The 23,158-nt window shown below is 41.7% G+C and overlaps 1 protein-coding gene across 3 annotated transcripts in view; it reads right to left on the bottom strand.

The window, feature by feature from the left end:
- Positions 1–23,158, bottom strand: part of KIF13B (kinesin family member 13B) — a 185,607-nt gene that overhangs the window by 39,710 nt on the left and 122,739 nt on the right. For all 3 annotated transcript variants that reach the window (XM_029201887.1, XM_029201888.1, XM_029201889.1), the window contains 11 exons: positions 20,123–20,269; positions 19,466–19,495; positions 17,731–17,830; positions 17,016–17,142; positions 16,197–16,252; positions 14,497–14,621; positions 13,064–13,240; positions 10,506–10,598; positions 6,116–6,268; positions 5,293–5,370; positions 4,073–4,126 (listed from right to left, as the gene is read on the bottom strand). In XM_029201887.1, coding sequence (XP_029057720.1) covers positions 4,073–4,126; positions 5,293–5,370; positions 6,116–6,268; positions 10,506–10,598; positions 13,064–13,240; positions 14,497–14,621; positions 16,197–16,252; positions 17,016–17,142; positions 17,731–17,830; positions 19,466–19,495; positions 20,123–20,269 — 1,140 coding nt within the window. The remainder of the gene's footprint in view (positions 1–4,072; positions 4,127–5,292; positions 5,371–6,115; positions 6,269–10,505; positions 10,599–13,063; positions 13,241–14,496; positions 14,622–16,196; positions 16,253–17,015; positions 17,143–17,730; positions 17,831–19,465; positions 19,496–20,122; positions 20,270–23,158) is intronic.

Here is a 23,158-nt window from a genome sequence, read left to right as displayed (position 1 = left end):
GAGGAATTCTATTACGCACAGCATTATAACAATTTTGAATTCAAAGCAATGCCATATTTGACGATATTTTTCATTGTTTCGTTTAAAAGACCAAAGGGAGGAATCTCTGTTCCTTGCTGCTATTGGTGGAGGGAAATGTTTCTTTTCTCGCTAGTAAGAAAATACAATTTTAAAAATATTTATTTTCCTTAAAAATCTTTTAAGAGGCCCTGCTTTAAATGATAAAACTACTGAAGGCCCCGCACCTGCAAAAGGGGGAACCACTTTGTGCTCCCTACTGAAGTGAGCCTGGAATCAAATCCTCTTTGATGAGTGTTCTTATCACTTTGTTTCCTAGCATCAGTTATGATCCTCTGTCACCTGAATTTCCATACTCATTAAACAGGTCCATCCATTAAATCTTAGAACAGTTTTCCTCTACCTTTCCCCTAGTGAAAAGCAAAAGGTCTCTGATTTTGGTATGTGGACATTCATAAAACCTACTGATCTGGACACAAGCAGGAAGTCAAGTGATGCCCATGGTGACAGTGATGGAGTGGATGGAATCCCAGCCATACCTGGTAACCATTCAGGGCCCATGGGGGCCAACAGTTCACAAGAAGATAAAATAATAGCTCCACAGCTGAACTGGGAGCACGTTAGTAACGGGGAGCTGGCCTTTCTGTTTTCCCTGACAAGAACTCCACCGCCCGTCAGAGGCTGGGGACTGCTGTGGTTGCGCAGGGGTGAGAGACGCCAAGTTTTGAGGAAGACTGCAAACTGCTGCAACAGGAGAAAAGGGTCCTTCACTGTTTGGAGGCATCTGACGAAAACTGAAAATACATGCTGAAATAGAGCGGACAGAGCCAGATCCTTGCTGCTGGGACGGCACCAGGACACCAGTAAAATCTGAGAGGGTAGAATTTCCTCATCTTCGCTAAGTTACCCAGCGGCCCCAGGACATCAAGATGACTGAAAAAGGAAAGGTCCTGGTAGAGTAACAAAAAAATGTGTAATTTATTTACTCATTTAATATATGCCCTGCTGGGACGTCCCTGGCGGTCCAGTGGTTAGGACTCTGCGCTTCCACTGCAGGGGGCACGGGTTCGATCCCTGGTCAGGAAACTAAGATCCTGCAAGCTGCACAGCGCGCCCAAACAAAAAACAAAACAGGGCTTCCCTGGTGGCGCAGTGGTTGAGGGTCCGCCTGCCGGTGCAGGGGACACGGGTTCGTGCCCCGGTCCGGGAAGATCCCACATGCCGCGGAGCGGCTGGGCCCGTGAGCCATGGCCGCTGAGCCTGCGCGTCCGGAGCCTGTGCTCCGCAACGGGAGAGGCCACAACAGTGAGAGGCCCGTGTACCGCAAAAAACAAACAAACAAAAAACCGCCCCAAAACACATTCTGCTTACTTCTCCCCTATCCTCCACAGAAGAGACTGCCCTGGGAAAGGCCTCCAATAAACTCTTCACTCTCACACCCAAAACAGTCCTTTCAGTCCTCATTTCGGTCTCTGAGGAATCTGGAAGGAGCTCCTAAACCGCCTTTCTCCGGCACCATTTTCCAAGCCGCCCTCCTGCGCCTCCCCTCCTCTTTGAGGACTCCGGTCCGTCATGGCCCTGGCTGGCTTCCCCTCCTGCGCAGGCCTGGAAGTATCACCATCACGCCCGCACAGCCTCGCCTCTGTGCTCAAATCCATCACGCTGTTCCAACCAGGTCCTGAGCTCCCCAATCTGTCTTCAGATCAGGCTTCCAGACTCCTGAACTGGCAGACATAACCTTTTGTCCAAAATTGACCTCAATCATTTTCTTCCCCAAACCTGCGCCTGCAACATTCACCTCTCTGCACTGTCACCCAGAGCCCACACCACCCTGTCTCCCCTGGCTCCACCTTATTCTTCATGTCGCCGAGTTCCAGAGCTTCCATCTCCTGAGCACGTCCTGAATCTCTCCCTCCCCCTCCCCGCTGCTGAGACCTCTACCCCACCTGCTGTCCCCACCCTCACTTGTGCATTGGTAACTGTACACATTTCTACTATGTACATTATTCTAACGTAATTTTATACACCACAGCCAGGAACATGAGTGGGGTTTAGGTAGACTGTTTAAAGACTCCTTCAAGGGACCCAGCTCCCCAGCTACTCCTAGGCACATCTATAGGAACTTCTGAAATAAGGCCCCTTTCTCTGGGCTCTACCCCACACTGCACCCTCTCTGCTTTACTCATGCTCTTTCCTCCTTCCACACTTCTGTTCACACTCTTGCTTCAACCCCTTCCCTGCCTTGGGTGGACCTTATCCTCTTTCAGCATTAAACTTATTGGGGGCGGGGATTCCCCCTCTCTGCAGCCTCTCTTGGTCCCTGAATAATACCTATAAAAGTGCCCACTCCCTCCTCTGGGCTCCTACTCTACCTAGGCATACTTCTATTACAGCATCTGTGTTCCTTTATTCTGTTTATTTGGTGTAGATGAAACAATTCTTTTTCAAGCAGATACTACTGTTTTCTATTATTTTCTTCATTTAAACATAAGGAAACTAGGGTGAGAGAGAAAAGCTGAAGAAATTTTGGCTACTTTTTTTCAAGGAATTCACGATAGAGGATTTGGGTTAGATAGATTTCAAAAAAACACAGAAAGTCATGGTTTTTTCTTATATTTTCCTTAAATTACTTGAGTTATTTATAATTAACAATGACACAATTTTCCAAAAACTCTGCTTTGTTTAGCTAATCACAACTATGCTATGATTATCAAGAGCTAATCACACCTGTCAGTGGACCCGTATCAAGGAGTACTAACCCTTAGCACACTTTCAGATGCATGGTAGGTGGTCAGTGAACTGATGAGCTGGGGAGCAAGTTATTTGCCTATAAACACTGAGATATATATTTTTAAGATTTAGATTACTGGTAGTTTTCCTGAAATAACAGGATATATATACATAGATACATATCTATGTATTACTTCAGGTAAACTCCTAGCAACCTAGATCTTAAAAATGAGTCTAATCGTTCATCAACTTCATTGTCTTTTTCTTAAATTTTTTTTTTTTTCCCCTCCTTTTTGCGGTACGCGGGCCTCTCACTGCCGTGGCCTCTCCTGTTGCGGAGCACAGGCTCCGGACGCACAGGCTCAGCGGCCATGGCTCACGGGCCCAGCCGCTCCGCGGCATGTGGGATCTTCCCGGACCGGGGCACGAACCCGCGTCCCCTGCATCGGCAGGCGGACTCTCAACCACTGCGCCACCAGGGAAGCCCTTTCTTAAGTTTTTATAAGGAAAATTTCAAACCTATACAAAGACAGATTGTAGAATATTTAACAAGAATAGGAAGAATAGTGTAAGAATAGTGTAATGAATACCACTCAGCTTTGATAATGATTAAATAGCCAATCTTCTTTTATCTGTATCTTCTTTTACTCTGACACAACTTCCTCATGTCAGACCATTTCATATGACACTTTTGGCCTCCTCATGGGTGAAGATATCGACACAGAAAACACTGCCTGCAGCTGGCAGCACCAACATCTAACGAGGTCCCTCAAAAAACAGCAGGCACAAAACTGTCATGTGACATCCAGTTACAATTTCAAGTGTGAGCCCTTTAAGTACATGAAAATGAATTGTCTATGCTTAAAACTCTGTTATGTTGGGGAAAGCTATATTAACAAGCAAGTAAATACATTCCAGCTAACAAAATTTCTGTTCGTTTATTTTTCTTCTAACAAATAATATTAACTTTTAGTCATGATCTTATTCCTCACATATTTTCAATCATTTCATCAATATTTTACTATTAAAAATCTGACATGAAGTTCCTTTTCTGACACAAACAGGAAGAATATTTTCAACAGAAGAACTTAAGCACCTAAATTGTTTTTTAACCCTTAGAAAGTAGAGTAATAATAAGGTCTCGGTAACATTATTTTAACTGGCAGATAAAAAGAAATGAACTCAACGCTCTCCAATAAATTTCACACAGTATAGAAAACTGGGAGAAAATTTGGCACGCAAAACTAGCGTGTGATATTTGAGAAGAGGAAAGCTGGAATGGGAAACGAGTTAAGGCTGATAGAAAATAGTTACAAACACTCACCTTGTTGCTACCTAGACTGTAGGATGGAATAAGATCCTGTCGGCTGCCAGACAGCTAAACAAGAAATAAAGAGGGGGATTAGTCCTTCATGTGCAAAAGTACATAGATCTATGGTCCTGGAAATACAAGACTTTGAAAACCGAATCAACAGAATGTTGAAGTTGGATGGTATCAGACAGGCTGTCAAGACCAAAGTTACAAACTAGACTAGTGGCCTTTGGGACACTGTCAGGTGCAGTTTTTTTAAAAAAATTGAATTGATTAACATTTTTCAAGATAGGAGGTTTGTATAACATCAGATATCCAGCGTACACTGAGGCAACAGCCGGCTGGGCCCGAGTAAGAGACGCTTCATTTGTTTATCCCCTTCTATTTAAAGGATACCAGGTTACTGGTTACCTTACCCTGTCCTAATCGGACGACTCCTTTCTCTGGGTATTGTAGCAAATGTATACATGCAAACTATTTATTTTAAACCATAGGATTCTAAATACCAAATCTCTGCACATACCAGTGCATTTTAGTAGATCATTTTCTGAAGGAATGAGAAGATATTTACGCTGAGTTAAAGTGGTATTTTTTACTGCCTGAGAATGTTCCCAATCTTTCCGTCTGAGATCATCAGTGACGTCACTCAGTCTTGCGGGGCCACATGGGCCCTCCAGCCTGAGACCCGTCCTGCCTCTCACTGGGTCCTCTCCAACACCAAGGCTAAGGGTCAGTTGCTCTTTATTTCAATGCTTGTACCATGGTTTTTCTGGGTAACAAGTTCAGACAAAGGTGTACTATCTCTCATATTCATATCTTTATCAAAAGTAAGGAAAGTAGAGATAAATCACAGTTTATAAACCTAGTCCAGACTTCTCCTCAATTTATAAGTAATTCAGTTTGGCCTAAAAAATTCAAACAGTTTCCCTAGGCACTCGGCTAGTTTTGCTTTAGTACAACAAACACTCACCTAACAGAGTCAGTGTGCCAGGCACTGGCGACATGAAGATAAAGGAGAAACATTACAGAGGAACTCACATGGGAACTTTCCCTGTAAAATTAGGAAGGGCAGTGACAGAGGGGTGCACCGATGCTTCAGGGTAGAGAATGGGGACACTTAAATCAGTTCATAGAAGGAAATGATATCTGAGATGAGATTCAAAGGATGGGAAGGAGTTATCCAAGGAAAGAGGAGCGAAAGCAGAGCACAGAATGGGGTCCCAGCTACTCACTCTGTTCACATTTGGAGAGCTAATACTCCTCCTATTCAGCTTCCCTTTTCCTGTCAACTGTTCCTTCACTGCAACTTCCTGTCAGTCAGAGAAAATACAGACGAAAAATACACATGAGAGACACACTTCCAAAGTAACAGTATCTTAAAGCAGGCTGAGCTATGGACACATTCCTAGTTCTTTAAAGGACGGCTGTTACTTCACACGACAGAATGACTCAATTACCATCACTGTGGAATACTCAAAGTTAATTAAACAGCTGACAGGTTACCTTGATCATTCTTTTCTGTATCTACTGACGGCCCCCTTGAAGCTGGCCAGAAGTCAGTCCCAAGAGAAAGATTATTAAAAGCAGACCATTCTCCTTTATTTTTCATTAGTATTTTTGGTTAAAAAAAGTCTCAACACTGTCACATAAAATGGAGCTCAGGGTTTCTCTGAGGCTTAGGTTTACGGCTGGCACTTCTGTTTTCCCTTCTAGAGATCCACTCCAAGGCTGTGGAGGCAAAGAAGGGCACAGCACTCTACCTTCTGTGACATTATGACCCAGTATCAAGGAATTTCTAAAATACCTAGCCACCAAGAGTTACATATTCTCTTCCACTACTTCCAAATGGCAACTAGATACCATTTAGGGTCTTGGAAAAAGTAACTTTCCAGTAGTTTCTGTATCTTCAAAGACTTACCCAGCAAGTTTAATCTAAATTAATATGCTCCACTTAGAGGCTTCAAACGTTTAGATGTAACAATAATGTGACTTGTGGAAAGTCAAACCCAGAGTCAGGCTGGGCTGGCACCATGGCCACCAGCTCTGTCGGCTGACCTGGCGAAGTCGATCTAACGTGAGAAGGTTCTCCACTGCCAGCACGCTCCTGAGGTATTTCTCAATATATGCCTCCGAGTCAGCAGAAGCCGTGTTTTCAACATTAGCTGCCATTCTTGCTAATGCTTCTCGTTCCTCTACTCCCTGGGCATCCTGGAGAATGGAAAATTGTATATTAAAATTAAGTACCTTGCAGAAGAAAATGTTACAAAAGCTTCCTGATTATACAAATACACACAAGAGTACTGAACGAACAAATGGGATGTATTCCAAATTCCATTTTAAAGTCAGCTTTCGGAACTCAAAATGCATTTTCCCACAGAAATCATGGTATAAATGGTGGTTCGGTTCACTTGAAAGGCTGGTTAAACACAGAGCAGCTGAAACACAGCACGTTTTCAACAAAACTGTTCTCTCCTACGTTTCCATTGCAAACAAAGACATTCCTGGTTAGAAAGGATTTGGTGGGCTAGCTGGAAATCTAACCACAATAGTACTTCCTGAACATATCTTGGGGGGCCAGAGGGAGGACTGAGGAGCTGGGGTAACAGCTGGATACGTGTGGGATCCAAACAACCCCTGCAGGAGACAGACACAGGTATGGAGGCTAAGAATGGAAAGAAGGGCTGGGTTCCAACCCTTTTGCTAAGCAGCCTCCCACAGACTACATATTCCAAGTGTGGTCTCAATCCCCAACTCTGCAGTGGCAGAGGCCGAAGGCTGGAAGCTGACCAAGAAGAGAAGTAACTAAGCAAATTCTCACTCACCCAGCTCCCTGGACATAACTGGTCCAGGCATATAAATGGGATGTTTGCAAGTCAGGGAGGGACTTTGTTAATGTAGTCAGGTATCTCAAGCTCATGTGGCTCATAACAAAGTACTCTTCTCAGGAAAAATGAGATACTTTTTTTACTGGTGAATTTGTTATAGTAACATCAAAGACTACAAAATATATATCCGCATGCCACTGCATCTTAAGATACCATCGACTTTAAGAAAAGACATATACCACTAAGGAGGGAAAAAAACTCTGCCAATTAACGTTAAGATATCATCAATTATAAGACACATTCTAACTTCAAAAATATTTTTTAAAATTTACATAAGCCTTACGGGCTTCCCTTGTGGCACAGTGGTTAAGAACCTGCCTGCCAACGCAGGGGACACGGGTTCGAGCCCTGGTCCGGGAAGATCCCACATGCCGCAGAGCAACTAAGCCCGTGCACCACAACTACTGAGTCTGCGCTCTAGAGCCCACGTGCCATAACTACTGAAGCCCGTGCACCTAGAGCCCGTGCTCCACAACAAGAGAAGCCACCACAAGAAGCCCGCACACTGCAATCAAGAGTAGCCCCTGCTCACCGCAACTAGAGAAAGCCTGCGTGCAGCAATGAAGACCCAAGGCAGCCAAAAATAAATAAATAAAATAAATGAATTTATTTAAAAAAATTTACATAAGCCTTAGAATGGATAAAATATGGAAAAATTCAGAAGACAGCTTAAGTTCACAAAACTTTTGTCTCCTACAGTAATTCGTTTGGGCCCAGGAATCATCCTCATTTTACAAATGAGGAAAGAGGAAGGTCGCATAATTAGCAAAAGAAGCAAGACTAGAATTAGGTCTCCTGACTCCTGATAGAGTATTCTTTTAACCACTGAATATCCTGATTTTCTAAGAAAGAGGATACCTGAGTTTTAAAGAAATGTATATATTATATATCCATGTTATCCACACAAGAAATAAAACATTTCCATTTCCTCAGAAAGTTCGACCCCTACCCTTCCCCCAAGGCAAGGTCGTTTCTTTCACCACAGATCAGTTCACCTGTTTTAGAAGTTCACATAAATGGAGTGACACCCTTTGGCGCCTGGCTTTTCACTTAGCATAGTGATTTAGAGATTCGTTCACACAGTTCATTTCTTTGTACGGCTGAGTAATACTCCACAGTATGGAGATGCCACAATTTATGTATCCATTTGTCTGTTGATGGGTGTTTGGGTTGTTTCCAGTTTTAGGTTATTTTGAATTAAGCTGCTTTGTATATTCCTGTGCAGATCTTTATGGATATATGCTTTCACCTCTCTTGGGTAAGGACCTAGAAGTAGAATTACTGGGTCACGGGGTAGGTGTCTATTTAACTTTATGATCAGCTGCCAGTGGTGGTATCATTTTACACTCCCATTAGCAATGAAAGCATTCTAGCTGCTTTAAAAAAAAAAAAAAAAGGAAGAAAGGTGAAACCATCTCCTGTTGCTCTCTGGTCTATGACTACTTCTTTTTGCTACCAAGCCCTCAAAGCTTCTGTAATATGGAACACAAAGAACTTTTCCAGGCTTTTTCATGATGAATTCTAGCTTTTAAGAAGCTTTCTATTTTATTTTGAAATAAAAAATAAACTAGTGTAGTCCTTACACTATAAGCTTTAAGTCTCACTTTTCCTTTGTCTTTATCATCAGGATTTGATAATGTGACCCTAACACTTCCCAACTTAGACATTTAGCTAATTATTAATAGGTAGCCCCGTCACGTGAGGCTATGTGTTTATCTTTCCGCTGATTTCCCCACATTTCTGCCCTCTGAAAAACCGTATCACCTGAAGAATAAAAGCACTGTTAAAGAAGATAAGAAAACTACAAATGGGGGACTTCCCTGGTGGTGCAGTGGTTCAGAATCCACCTGCCAATGCAGGGGACACGGGTTCGAGCCCTGGTTCAGGAAGATCCCACGTGCCGCAGAGCATCTAAGCCCGTGCGCCACAACTACTGAGCCCGTGCGCCACAACTACTGAGCCCGCGTGCCACAACTACTGAAGCCCGCACACCTAGAGCCCATGCTCCACAACAGAGAAGCCACCGCAATGAGAAGCCAGCGCACTGCAATGAAGAGTAGCCCCCGCTCGCTGCAACTAGAGAAAGCCCACACGCAGCAATGAAGACCCAACACAGCCAAAAAAAACTACAAATGAGGAGAGAAGAGAAGATGATGCGAGAAAAGGAAAAACTGAAGATAGTTCACTGCAAGTGTCACTGTTTCTCAACTGCATTCAAACCGTTTTATAGAGTTAAGATCTGAAACAACTGGAAAAAAGAGCAAACACTCAGATACAGAGAATAAACAGTAAATCTCTAACCCCACATCTAAGTATACAAAGAGTAATATATTCCAGATCCAAGATTTTGCAGCTTGTCTAACTCGAAAAGGGGCTCAATTTTTAAATGGTCAGCAGGCTCCAAATTAAATAAACAGTTAATATGTGCTATGTAAGCCTAATACTTTGAAGGTCCAGGCAAGGATTAGTCACTATTTGACATTATTTGAGAGGAAGAGTGTTCTGTGATGTAAGTACTCTAAAACAAAGCCTAAGTGCTGTGCAATCTTTTCACTCTTCCAAAACCTGATCTGTCTTAAAATATATATTGTCCATCTATTGTTCAAATAATCAACAGAATCAATCAACAAGCACTGAGCCCTTGAATCAAGAGAATGAAGGCACCATGGATGGTGTGCTTAGGAGGGAGCGCTCGCCCCAGGGTCCCATTCCCATTTTCCACCCCAAGGGCAGCACAGCCTGGACCTCCCCACTCACTCCCTGATTCTGGGTAGTCAATGTGGCAGAAGGAGCCACTCTTGTCTTTTTTGTTGGGTCCTTTTCTTAGACCCCTCACTTTTCCTACTCCTGTAAGGAAGGCCTTGTTACTAGCTATGCCAATAACCAAGTGCACAAATCTGTCTAAATCAGGAATTAAGTACTAGGAAGCACATATAAACTACATCCTCCAGCAAGCTCCTGTCAGGGGTATTTTCAGCTCTATCTGTTTGATTCCTGTGCATATCTGAATTAGCTCAGAAAGAGAAATAATAATAGTAACTATAATAATAATAGCAATTACAATTTATTGTTTAGCATGTACACAATTTGTGTATATTGTCTCATTTAATCCTTAAAAAAAACCCTGTACAGAAGGTATCACTAACCCAATTTGATAAATGAAAAAATTTAGGCTCAAAGTAACTTACCCAAGTTCACGTCACTAAGAGGTGACAGAAACAAGATTTCTGTTTCATTCCAAAATGAAACCCTGAAACTCTATGTTATGCTGTGTTGCCTTCCTTCAAGGGTTATACCCTCTTCTGTGGGTAAAAAGGTGTTGATTTGCTTTTCAAAAGATTCTTCTTTAACAAAATACTAAAACCAAAACCTTTAAAGCCACACAAGTACATTTTACTCTGAATCAAGTTAAGATTAGGAAATTCCTCTACAAATCTATAACATTTTCCTAAATATACATTTTCATTTAACACACATTTCTTGCATAGGTGACTTTTCAGGGAGTTTGCTCTTTCTACATGTTTATTTTTAGTATATTCAAATTTCATATGATCCTTCACCTCTGGAATATTGGAGACAATTTCAAAGGTCACTCCACAGCCTGGAATAGAACTTCGATGTGACATCTTTTTTAGGAGACTCTGAGCAAAACCCTAGAGAAAAACAAAATAGAAGACATGGTTTCCCACCTCAAAAACTGAGTTTTCATTAACAAAGAGACAGCATAAACGACACCACATTCACTCTAACCAAAAAGGAAAAGAACATACTTCCAATATAAGTCAGAATCCAAATCACTACATATAAGTTCCTCAACTTTGTCTTAGTGCCCCAAAACAATTTATATGATGCCTGCCACGTGACAGGTCCCATACCGAATATATGAAAAGTACAAACCCTAAACTCTGGAACCACACTAGGCATCTGGTTCAACTCTGCTGAAAGCCTACAGAAATAAGACTGTTGACTTCTACAAGATAAAATGACCTTCTAACAAAGATGTAAGGAAGGGCTGGTGACCCTTATCCTTTTTTTTTCTTTCCAGCACGATGGACATCTTGCACTATGAATATTGACAAGTCCAGGCATTAATTCTTGACCAAAGCAGGATCGTTATGAAGAATGATTTAAGAGTGCATGGTCATTGTTTATGCTGACTGTGCTCTTTGCACGGTTAAGAATTGAACTACTGAATTAATGCATAGATGACTCATTTGAAGATGTTGCTAAGACTGAACATCCTGTAGAGGTTAAAGAGAGCACGGATGAGGGCAGAATATAACTGGTGAATAAAGATAAGAATAAGAGAGAATATTAAACTGACACTGAACCTTTTTCCCTCATGCAAAAGCCAAGTAGGAAATAGGTAAAAGCCCCCAAACAGAATAGGAAAAAAACTGTTTGGTCTCAGAAGTACATATTTTCACAAACTTAATAATAATTCAGTGATCTTTAGTTAACTTTTTAAAAGATTTTAGCCTCTTAGAATGCAAGAGCCTCTTAGAATGCATTTATTTCATCCCTTCGCTCTTGACTCCAGACTTATAAGGTGGCACAATGGTTAGGAATCTGCTTACCAATGCAAGGGACATGGTTCGAGCCCTGGTCTGGGAAGATCCCACATGCTGTGGAGCATCTAAGCCCGTGCGCCACAACGACTGAGCCTGCACCCTAGAGCCCGCGAGCCACAACTACTGAGCCCACGTGGCATAACTACTGAAGCCCGTGCGCCTACAGCCCATGCTCCACAACAAGAGAAGCCACCGCAACGAGAAGCCCATGCACAGCAACCAAGAGTAGCCCCCGCTCACTGCAACTAGAGAAAGCCTGCATGTGCAATGAAGACCCAATGCAGCCAAAAATGAATAAATAAAATAAATTTATTTAAAAATAGACTTCCGAGAAAAGAGAGACCAAGAAAAGAGTGAATGGGAGACACGGCATATACATACATCTACAGCTATGCCATGACCTGTATGTACTGATGCTCGATCGCCAAGCTAAAGAGCTGCATTTTTAACAGCATCACTGCCGGTCTTCATTCAAAGATTGATATCAGTGTGACATTTAGAACTAAAGATTAATTTTTAGGGGTGGAGATTACATCCAGGACTCTGTCAACCGTGACTGTACTCTTCTAAATGAAAAGATTTATTTTCATTTGTCCTGGTTTTAGCCAGTGTATTGAGAAGAACCCCTAGAATCAACCTCCCAAATCGTATCATTGCAGAACCAACAGCAGAAATCCTTTATATTCTTATCTAGAAGTTTTCTACTAAACTGGTTCATATGGCACAAGGTCCTTCATAACCTAGCTGCAACTGTGTTGATGGCCACAGCCGTGGCCTCTGCAGCACACCCCGTCACACTCTGCTTCTAACGGTCCCCAAGCTGCCACGCCCTTTCCTTCCTCACCACCTCTGCATGGATATTTCCTCCTCTCGGTGAAAACAGCCAGCGACTCCTCTGCCTGCCAACCACCCCTGCCTGCAACGGAGCAGCTCACATGCCCCCTCCTCTTTGAAGCCTTCCCTGACTGCACTCTCACCCTCTGAGCTGCACTGCCACAGTAGAAGAGAGTCGTCTGCTTATACACTCATAGGCCAGTGGACACTGGCTCTTTAAGGATGCAGATTATTTCTTATTCATCTTTTTACCCCAAAGCTTGACAGAGTACTCTCTCCAAATACACAATCAATGAACCGGCAGAGAGGACTGAAAGAAAAGAAAGGCACAGAAAACGAAATGGTGAACAGCACAAACAACAGCTCATCTGTGGTGAACATTCTCATCTTGTAGGACCCAGATGAAGAGTCAAAGACAAAAACAGTGAGCTTCGTCTTGACAGGGCCCTATGGCACCCAAAGGAAGGGCTGTGAGCTGTGCCTCTGCAGTAACAAAGATTCAGGGTAACAATTCAGGGTCGTCTAGGAGGAAGTCAGGCTGACGGGTTCCGGGATTGAAGCAAGCACGGTTATAGGACAGCAATAGTCAACCGAAAGAGAAAAGCTCAGAGCTTCACAGAGCCTGGGGGGACAGGAGGCCAGAGCAATCCTTCCACAGCCCCGCCCTCGTGTCTGACCCAAAGTCGTTTCTTCAACTAGGATCAATGACTCACCTGCCGGCCGTGAACACTGACACAAATGCGCTTGCGTAATACCAACTGCATGTCGGCTGGATGGCTGAGCTGGACCGTCACCCGCACGATGAGAAACACTCGCTCATCCGCGGGCGTGCCTTTACTCAGCTGAGGGCAGTTGTGCACTGCGGAGTCCCAGGAGGCTTCCGCTCTCACCTGCAGAGAAGACAGAACAGTCACCCCCTCCTCCTAAAACACAAAACCCCACAAGGAAACATCTTGGCTTGGGCTGAAGTGGAGCAGGCCACTCAATGAGTGCAGCTCTGCTAAGAGAAGTGCCCTGGGAGACCATGGGAATCCCAGGATGTGGCCTCAGGCACCTACTCGAGGGAGTACAGAGCAGGCTGTTCCTGGCCGACAGCTAAAATTTATTTACTTTGAAAAATACTCAAGCGTAAAAGTCGCAAATTGAGTACAATGAACTCCTGTATTTCTTTCAGGTAGATTCACCACCTGTTAACATTTTGCCCTTTTCCCTCTCTCTCACACAAACACACACAGTATTGCTGTTGTTTTTTGGGTTTTTTTACTGAAGCACTTTAGAGTAAGTTATAGGCAGGTAACTCTGCATCTCTAAATACTTCAGCAAGTATCTTCTAAGAGCAAGGACATCCTGTAACTTAACCATAGGACAATTATCATATTCAGGAATTTAACATCAATACAATACTACTATATAATACAGAGTCCATATTCAAATGTTTCAGCTGTTCTGACCCAGGATCACAAACTGCATTTAGCTGTCCTGTTCTTTTAGTCTACTTTCATCTAGGCTGGTTCCCCAGGCTTTCTTTGTCACTCACGGCACTGACTTATTAAAGACGGGTGCAGGTCCACTGTTTTACAGAATGCACCGCAGTTCAAGTTTTGCATCTTCAGAATACCACTCACTATGTGATGATGTGTCCTTCAGAGTATCACATCGGCTTTCCTTCCTTAATATATTTTATAATTTTTCCAATATGCTCAAAATTAGAAAATAAGCCCCCAGTGTATACCCATCACTCAGATTCAAACATTATCATGTGTCTTCATCTATTCTTTTTCTCCCTTATTAAGAAGTCTTCACTAAAGCATTTCGAAGCCAATCCCAAACACTGTGCCATTTTACCTCTATGTACTTCAGGAGCATTTCCCCAGAGAGTAGACCACTGCTGACCTGAACTATGAATTACTAACAAAGATCCTTCACCAGGAAAAGAAGTAAAACAGTGAATGGATGTGGTCTGATTGGTCTACTCCTTCTGGAAGTGGTTCCCTTCTTTCTGGAAATCACATTGAAAGGTTTTCATTTATATTTCTTGAGAAATGTAAGCACTGAAATGATTACCTTGCTGATTGTTTTCAAAGGCTCATGGAAAGGTTAAAGAAACTACTTTTCATCCAGTCTTCCCGAGTTATGCTTTATTTACCTCTCCATCATGCTGTTTGACAATCTGCAGTTCAAAGAACTCGTCCTCTTCTTCTCCAGTCAGGGTAGCATCCCATCCACCAGCTTCTGGGTCATCAAGATTATCCTGAGAGCTGAAATCATCAGCTAAAAGCAGAGAAGGTCCATTCAGTATGGAGATCATTTTAAAGGATAACCCCTACCAGCTGAATTTCAACGTGCTTAGTAGCAGAATTCTCCTGCCTCAAATTTCATTTGCTTTTTGGCTCTGAAATCTTACATCACACAGATGATGACCATTAAACAGTTCACGGGTCTTAGAGATGGAAAACGCCTCAAGAAATTATCTAAATCCAATCTCCTACCTCCGTGCCTTATTTTACATGGAAGGCAACCGAAGCCAAGAAACCCAAGAGGTTACACCAGGTCAGCCCATAAATGTTAATGATAGCATTAGAACCCCAATTCCCTGTCTTTTAGTGTGCTGAAGAAATGAGAGTGACAGTGATTCCAATCATCCGACAGTTAAGAAACTGAAGGGCTGCCCTGTGGCCCTTTGGTTATTCATCTCCAAGCCTGGCCCTCCCAACTCCCTATGCATCTTAAGCTTGCAAGTAAACGTCGAAAGTATTTCTTCTAGTACGTGGGCTTGTGTGGACCAAGAACGGGCATAGGCCGAACAGGGTGCTGCTCCTGTCTTGGAATATCCATACTAATAGGTCTTCTTGAAGCTTATTCTCTTCCACTTTCTAACCCTCCTACACACACACACCCCTCACCTATCTAGGAACCTCGGGTAAGAACAAGACAGAGTCGCCCTCAGTCTCCAAGGCTCAAGAGAACAAGGAAGGATAGAGTGCTGTGGCAATGCATTAAAACCCCGACAGGTGGATGTACGGTGCAAGTGGCTAAGTGCTCTTCTCTGACTCCGTGTGTATGTGAAAAACTCTCACAGGTCCAAGTAAGCCAAGCAGCACAGGACGCTAAATACCTGAGATGCTGTAACGCACTTTCAGGGCAGAAGAAAACCACTGAGGACATCCCAGCTTGCCTATTTAGGATGGTTCATTTTAATACACAGTTCTTCTGCAGATGCCTTTGGAATTTAAATGCTGACTTTCAAACTTATTTTTAGCTCTTTAATCTACCTTTTCATTTTTATTTCCCTCCTCAGACAGAATATTTGTAAAATGCAGCCACATCCAAAATATTTTACACGAGGGGGAAAAAAATGACAGTTATTTAAAAAAAAAAAAGGCAACGCAGTGATGAATGGCACAAGAACTCACAGATAAAGTGAGAAATTCATAAGGTAATGCTAAGAAGACACCAGATAAAAGCAACATGCTACATAAGCATCACTAGTTATTAGTCCTTTCTGGAGAGGAGTCCTCCTGAGAATTAAAGAAGAAAATATCTTAAGTGTGGAAAACATTACTGCCATCCTAAACTGATGGGAGAACAAAGCACACAAAGCAGTATGGGTTGTAGAATGAAATGTGAGAACACATCACGATGAGACATACCTATCACAGTTAAAAAAAAAATACTGTTCTTACAGGAAATTCATTCTTTGTCAAGGATTAGAGTCCTTTGGCACACATAAAACAGACCCAAACCTTAGGCTTACAGAATTGCCTAACTGCATACTTTGTTAGAATCTAAGTGTTACTTGGACACTAATTAGTCAGAGTTGCCTTCGGAAGGCACCTCTTAACTTACCATTTAAGTCAAGGAATATAACGGGAATGTGTGTTTCCATCCCAGGAACCGGCGTCCTAAAACATAACGAACAACAGCATCTCAAATAAAGCAGCCTTTCTCAGCGGCATGTGCTTCACGACTCAGCCTTCATACATTCAGAGCAATTACAGGTCAACCAATGATAATTCTGGGTACCGGGTTAGCTATAATTTCACATCAGAGATGCCACAAAGACTTAACTGGCACTGCTGCTTCTTTTCTCTGGTGCTTCCATGTATAATTATCATACGCTCTGATATTAGAACTTAGTCTTAGAAAACACATATACCTGTTCATCACTGAAGTTGAAGCTCCCTTGTTTAAACGTACTTTCTTATAAAGTTATATACCTAAGGGCCCCATGTGGCTTAATTTACTATTTTTAATTTCTATAAAGTGGCAGAGAACATTTGCTGACAGTTCAATCTAGTACCAAAATCAAAAACACCTGGTGATGCAATTTTATTATGACTGAATAGTCTTTTAAGGGAATGACCCAAGTAATTAACATATTAACTATTTTTTTAAATGCTAAGTGCAATGGTACTAAATATTGATTTAGATTCTCAGGAATCTTAATTACTTGGGCCAAAAACAATATTACTTAATAAAACGGTTTTAGGCCACAGTTATTCCAACTCATGAAAATAATTTAACACCTCCTCTAATTAAAACAACTTTTTTCCCCACACGCTATGGTAAGTCATCCATTAATCAAAGCAGAGGCAACACACATAGAGAAAGTGGGCAGCTCCATGAGCACAGAGAACTTCAGAAGACACAGGGCAGCACCCATACCATTCTGCCGGGGCCCCTGGGATCCCACTGCCAGCTGAGGGAACCATGACTGCGTTCCTCTCCTCAGTCAGAGTCAACCTCATCTCTAGTAGTTGAGCTTCACGGTCAGCATCATCCTCTGTTTTATCTAGAACGTCAAGAATGAGGATCAAATACAGGGGTCCCACTTCTTACCTGCTGTTTACGCTTTGTCCTATGTTATCCACAGGATGTTCCCATATTCCATGTATTGGTTGAGGAGGGTTCACTAGCAACTTAATACTTCCCTAATTCGTGATAAAAAGCTCATGATAAAAAACTAACTATAAGCTAGCGAGGCTGGTGTGCTCTCACAGAGAGGCCGTCTTCAGTTCATGGAAGGCCTACGGTGGAACAGCACAGGGATGATCTCTTCGAGAGTCAGAGGGCTCAAGTGCCTCTGGACCAGAAATCAAGAAATGTGAGCATCTTCCTTTAGTTATTTTTGAGGGACAATGTTTACTGCACGTACTCTATTTCCTCTTTGTTGGGGGGGAAGGGAGACCTATGCAAAGACATCCTTACAAGTGGATAACTGTCCTTTTGAAAGGATGTGACACAAATAAGCACCATTCCTATGTTCTCGCCATTCCCACTACTGATGTGTTCGTCTACTTTTATTTCATGTAACTGCAAATGGGAATTAACAGCACACTGATTTGGGGTGGGGGGGAATATTAGAAGTTGCTTTTCATACCATGTTTACTGACAAGCTTTTGCAGTTGTTGATCTAAGTACTCCTGACGCTTTGTTAACACATTTAGCCATTTTCTACGTAGTCTCTCTAAATCCCGATCCTAGAAGCAAACAAGGGGATTATAGTAAATATAACGTCAAGACAATATATCTGAAACCGATACTCTATCTTACCTTACTCTAATATGCTTCAAAAATGTAAAGCATTATACCCTAACATTTTTATTACCACTACTAGTTGAATCCAACCATTATTCAGAATAGAAACTTTCAGAAATTAAAGCATTACTGTACTAGAGTAACACCATTTCTGAAAGGGCACTCTGATAATCCAGAACCAGTTTTTCCCTTTTTTTATTTTTATTTTTTTTGCGGCACGCGGGCCTCTCACTGCTGTGGCCTCTCCCGATGCAGAGCACAGGCTCCAGACGCACAGGCTCAGCGGCCATGGCCCACGGACCCAGTCGCTCCGCGGCACACGGGATCCTCCCGGACCGGGGCACGAACCCGCGTCCCCCGCATCGGCAGGCGGACCCCCCAACCACTGCGCCACCAGGGAAGCCCCAGAACCAGTTTTATTTCTATTGGCTCAAAGGGTAGAACTCCAAGCACTCATGCAGCTAATATCTTCTACAAGGTCTCTTTGCTGGATAAAAATCACAAATACTACTCGATAATCCTCAAATTTATATCCCTTAGAACCATCAGAAGAACTCTTCAGATATCTTAACTACAGCCTTCAACATGTTTCACCAGTATCTACAAATCATGTAAATGCTTCTCTCCCTAGTTTCTGTTGGGTTTCTTTTTTTTTGGGGGGGGGTGGCAGACGGGATGTTACCAACAGACTAACAACTCTACCAGTCAACACCTGACTGTGCTCCCATCTTACCTCATTTCCTTCTGTAATAAAGTTACGTGACTGGGTAGATCAGTGGAATGCTGAGCATATTGGGAGTATCTGGATTTCACTAAGGCACTTAACCAAATAGCTCATGACATTCTTGTGGACAAGAAGAAGAAATGTGCAATGGATCTACTTGGAAGAAATTATAGAAGACTGAAATATCACATCCAAAGAATAGTGATTAATGGAATAACGTCAGCTTAAAAGAATTCCCTACGGTTGTGCCACAGGACTCTGTATTTAACCCTCAATACTTTTATCAGCAACTTATAGGAAAGCAGACATTTTTATCCAATTAGAATGAAGCCAAACCAGGAGGGTGACTGCACTGGCTGACATAATCAGGATCCGAAGAGCTCTGACGGTGCTAAACGATGACTAACCAGACTCACAAAATAAAATTTATCAGACGTAAACAAAATCTTGCAGGAGATTAGGGAAAGGGGGGGTGGGGGGAAAAACAAAACAAAACCTGTATGACTCCAGGAAGTAGGGAAAGGAGACCTGGCTTAAAGTATGGAAAATACCTAAGGGGCGTGGCTTGACTGAAGCCAAGTCTGCAACAGCTCTTCCAGGGAAAAAGGAGAGAACAAGTGCAAGGAAGAGGACCTGAAGAATGGATCTGCAGGGGCCTGGATGGGCAGCTCCAGGTTTGGAAAAGGATAACAGTCACAAATGATTGTTCCCTTCTGTTTTAACTTGAGACAAAGCAATATTTGAATCAAAACTAACTGTGTAGTTACTAAGTAACAGTATGGCAAGACTCAGGAATGTGTAATTTAGTACTTTAACCGAGCTTATTTGACTAGGATAACCCATGCTTCATTACCTGGTAACTGTCCATGTCCTCCTCTTCCTCCTAAGAGAAAAAATATATTATGCAGAGCCGAAACAATCATTTATCCAAGAATCAGACTACGCTAAACAAGTTTGAATCTTCTCCCATACTTTATATTTTCTACTTTAACGAATACGCTTTTTCATCTCCCACCCACGCTCACCCTCACTCTGGGTTTTACAGTTTTCAGGTAGTTGGAGTGAAACCTTGAGCTTCTCATAGGAAAGTGAAGAACCTCATTTGACCTTTTCAGAGAGCTAGTACAATACTCTCCCCCTGCTGGGTTTATAGTCCCACTCCCCAGGGGAAATCAAACACCTGCTGGCAAATAGTCTTTATGAGCCAGCAGGGGGTTTCTGCAGAGGGGTGGGGGGGCGGAAATCAGGCACTGAGGAACTCCTGGAGGCTGAGATGTTTTAACCCTCAGTTTGCCGTGTACCAGGGAAAACCAACAAGCTGGTGCAGTGGTTCCACGCAAATGCAATACAGTTAAAAAAAAAAAAAAAAAGAAAGAAAGAAAGAAAGAAAAGAAAAGAAAAAAAGATATCCAAGAAAATAAAATACTGAAAGAATTGTTTGTGGAAGGCAGTTTTCTGACAGGTTCCAAAAGACTCTCTTGTCTGGCTGAGTCTGTCAACAGAGACTTACATGGATGGTTTCATGCGTCTTGGCCGATCTCGGCGCCCTGACTTTTACACATCCAATGCCAACAGACAATATACATTCTTCCATCAGCGGTAAAGTCCCAGACTCCTGCACAGACTTCACTTCCACTTGGACTCGCCGGGACTGCCCCTGTATCACAGACAATTTTAAGAGTTTCTCAAAATCGGTTTGATTCCCAAAAATTTGGTTTAGAGAGACCCCTACAGGATGATGATGAGAAAAGCATTTATCTTTAGAGATGCTATCTCACCGTATCTTACATGTTTAGTAGTAAATTACAAATTCAAAAACTAATCAGGAACAAATATATGGCTTAGATATTTTTTCCAACAAAAAAAAACTTTAAAACAATCTAACAAAGAAATACAAAAGGCTAGACAATATAAAATGTTCCACTTACTAATAAGCAAATTAAAATAAGCATGAAACACCTTTATTTTCACTTACCAAGCTAGCAATTATCTTTTAAAAAGGCAATTTACAATATTGCCCAAAGTTTACAAAAAAGGCAATTACATACACTGTTGGTGGGAATATAAATCGGTAAAGCTTTCTGCAGGGCAATTTGCCTTAAAAAATAAGTATCCCTTGACCCAGCAATTCAACTTTCTAGGAACCTGTTTTAAGTAACCATATATGTACATAAAGACTCTTACAGCAATGTTAAGAATAACAAGAAATTAGAAGCAAATTAAATGTATATCATTGATAACTGCTTAAACTATAGTATGTTAATGAAATATTTACATGGTCATTAAAATATTGCTATAGAAAAACATACATGATATATAAGTTAAAGAGTACAGTGACAGATGTTAACTAGACTTCTTTTACAAAAGCAGATTACCAAAGCCAGTATATATAGTATGATCCACTTCAAAAAATAAGCAATCAGAATAATAAGAATGATTACACTATCCTGAATTCACTGCTCTCATCCCAAAACAAAATAATTTTAAGCCAAGTTGCAAAATGAAGAATTGATCAGAAAGAAACTGTTCCTTCTTTAAGCATGTTTTCACAATAAACACTATGTGACTTTGAATATTTACAATGAAGTAATTTTTAAAAGAAAATTCTCAGTATCCCCAATCACTGACTTCAAAGTTGGTTTATAAATTCTAGGAATGTAAAATAGAATTTGAAAAACAGAATCTCAACATGTAATTTCAAGTCAGTTACCCTTCCCCTCTTCCATCGGATTTTAATTCCCAAGAGCTTTGTATCATCAGGAAAATCAGCTTAGGCAATGATTGATCCTATCAAGCTAGATTTAAAGAGATGGGTTGCAGATGTCTTTAATATTTTCCGAGGACCATGCATCAGATATTTTGTGCAAAGAGTAACTCAGAAAACATTTTAATTGTCTGAAATACTTTAGTCATTTCAATTAGCTACCTTTGGTTTTCACTTTGCCTGAGACAGGAAGTGACCTATTCTGAATGTGCGCCCAAACGTGAAGGGTGAAGTACCTACACTTTGGGGGAGAATACAGGATAGAGAGAGAGAAAAATGGAGGGAAAAGATCCAGGAATGGCTTAATGCTTCACAGAAAAGCTTTGAACAGCTTTACGAATACATAAACTATTAGTGAACTTCTTGTAACTGCCGATATTTGACTATTTTTTAACTACAAAACTAGCAAATGCATGCAGTTAATCTAATCAGTTCTCCTCTGCTACTTTTCCTGTTGGAGAACAACAGGTTCCAATTTTGAATTCTAGTAAGTCTACCATCCAAGGCCCTCCATGAACTAGCTGCCCCAAGCCTCTATAACCTCTTCTGTTACTGTTTCTAGCTCTTCCTACAAGTTACTGATACTTTCTACCCAAACTTACCTAATTCCACCCTCTATCTTTATTCCTGCCATTTATATATGAAGAACCCTTCCAACATGATTCTTTCACCACCCAGGTCAAGATGCACATCCTTCAAAAAAGCCTTTCCTGATATACCCAAGATATCTTTGAACACTTTTAGTAAAGGTTGCCAGAAGTGTGAAAAACACTTAAATATTCAATTTATACTAAACCACAGAAAATTATCTGGTCTTGCCTTCCGGGAGATGAAGAATTTCTAAGGCATCCAAAGAGGATATATATAGTTTTAACAGATGTTCAGGAAAAGATGTTCTTCACACCCTTATGAATCCTATTTTATGTATATATCTCACACTATATTTTAAACTAATTTCCTTTATGCTTTTAGTGCCTTGTCTATACATGAATGGATTTGCTAAAATTCATTTGCTAGGGTCAGAGAACAAGTGCTTATCATTTTCCTCCTCCTAAGACATTCAGAAACTTATTTAAGCAAACTTTTTCCTTTAACCTTTTCTCATATTTTGCTTTGAATGATTTCAACATTCATTTTCTTGAGCCATTCTAATATTTTACTACTGTTTTAAAGTATGGAAACTATCACAGGCAATAATATTCTACTAAATGTTGACTTCATGTAAAGAATAGCAAACAAGAGTATTTCTAAGTCTTACATGTAAATTCTATTAAGATACTCTCTCTCATCTTTAATTTGCAGCACAGATACTACAGATCACATCTGTCTGGGGTTAAGTGACAAGTCCCACACGTGTCTCTGCTGTATTGGTTTCTGGCAGGTATTCACATCTACCTAGCTGCATTTACTTAACGTGTCCTATTTACCTAACGTGTTAAGTAAGATAGAAAAGATATTTGGTCTTTGTCCTCAGTTCCTGGCACAGAGCTCCTAAAACTCTTGGAATTTCTTTAATGATAAAGGTGATAGGTGCGTCTTTTAACGATGTGACTTTTCATTTGGTCACTCTAGGCAGATCCCTAGGTGGCTTCAGGATTGGGGCTGGTCACCAGGAAGACCAAGCCTAGATCAGGAGGTTGGAACTTTCAGCCCTACGCCAAAACCTCAGGGAGAGAGAAAAAAGGGGCTGGAGATGGGGTTAATCACCAAAGGCCAGCGCTGTCATCCACCACGCCTACGTAAAAACCTACTAACGATGGGGTTAGAGCTTCCTGGCTGGTG

This window comes from Monodon monoceros, unplaced genomic scaffold (assembly GCF_005190385.1).
Source record: "Monodon monoceros isolate NGI ecotype Baffin Bay Population unplaced genomic scaffold, NGI_Narwhal_1 Super_Scaffold_5, whole genome shotgun sequence".
Classification (NCBI taxonomy): Eukaryota; Metazoa; Chordata; class Mammalia; order Artiodactyla; family Monodontidae; genus Monodon; species Monodon monoceros.
The sequence above is the reverse complement of the archived record's forward strand: the minus strand, read 5'-3'. Positions and strand labels throughout refer to the sequence as shown.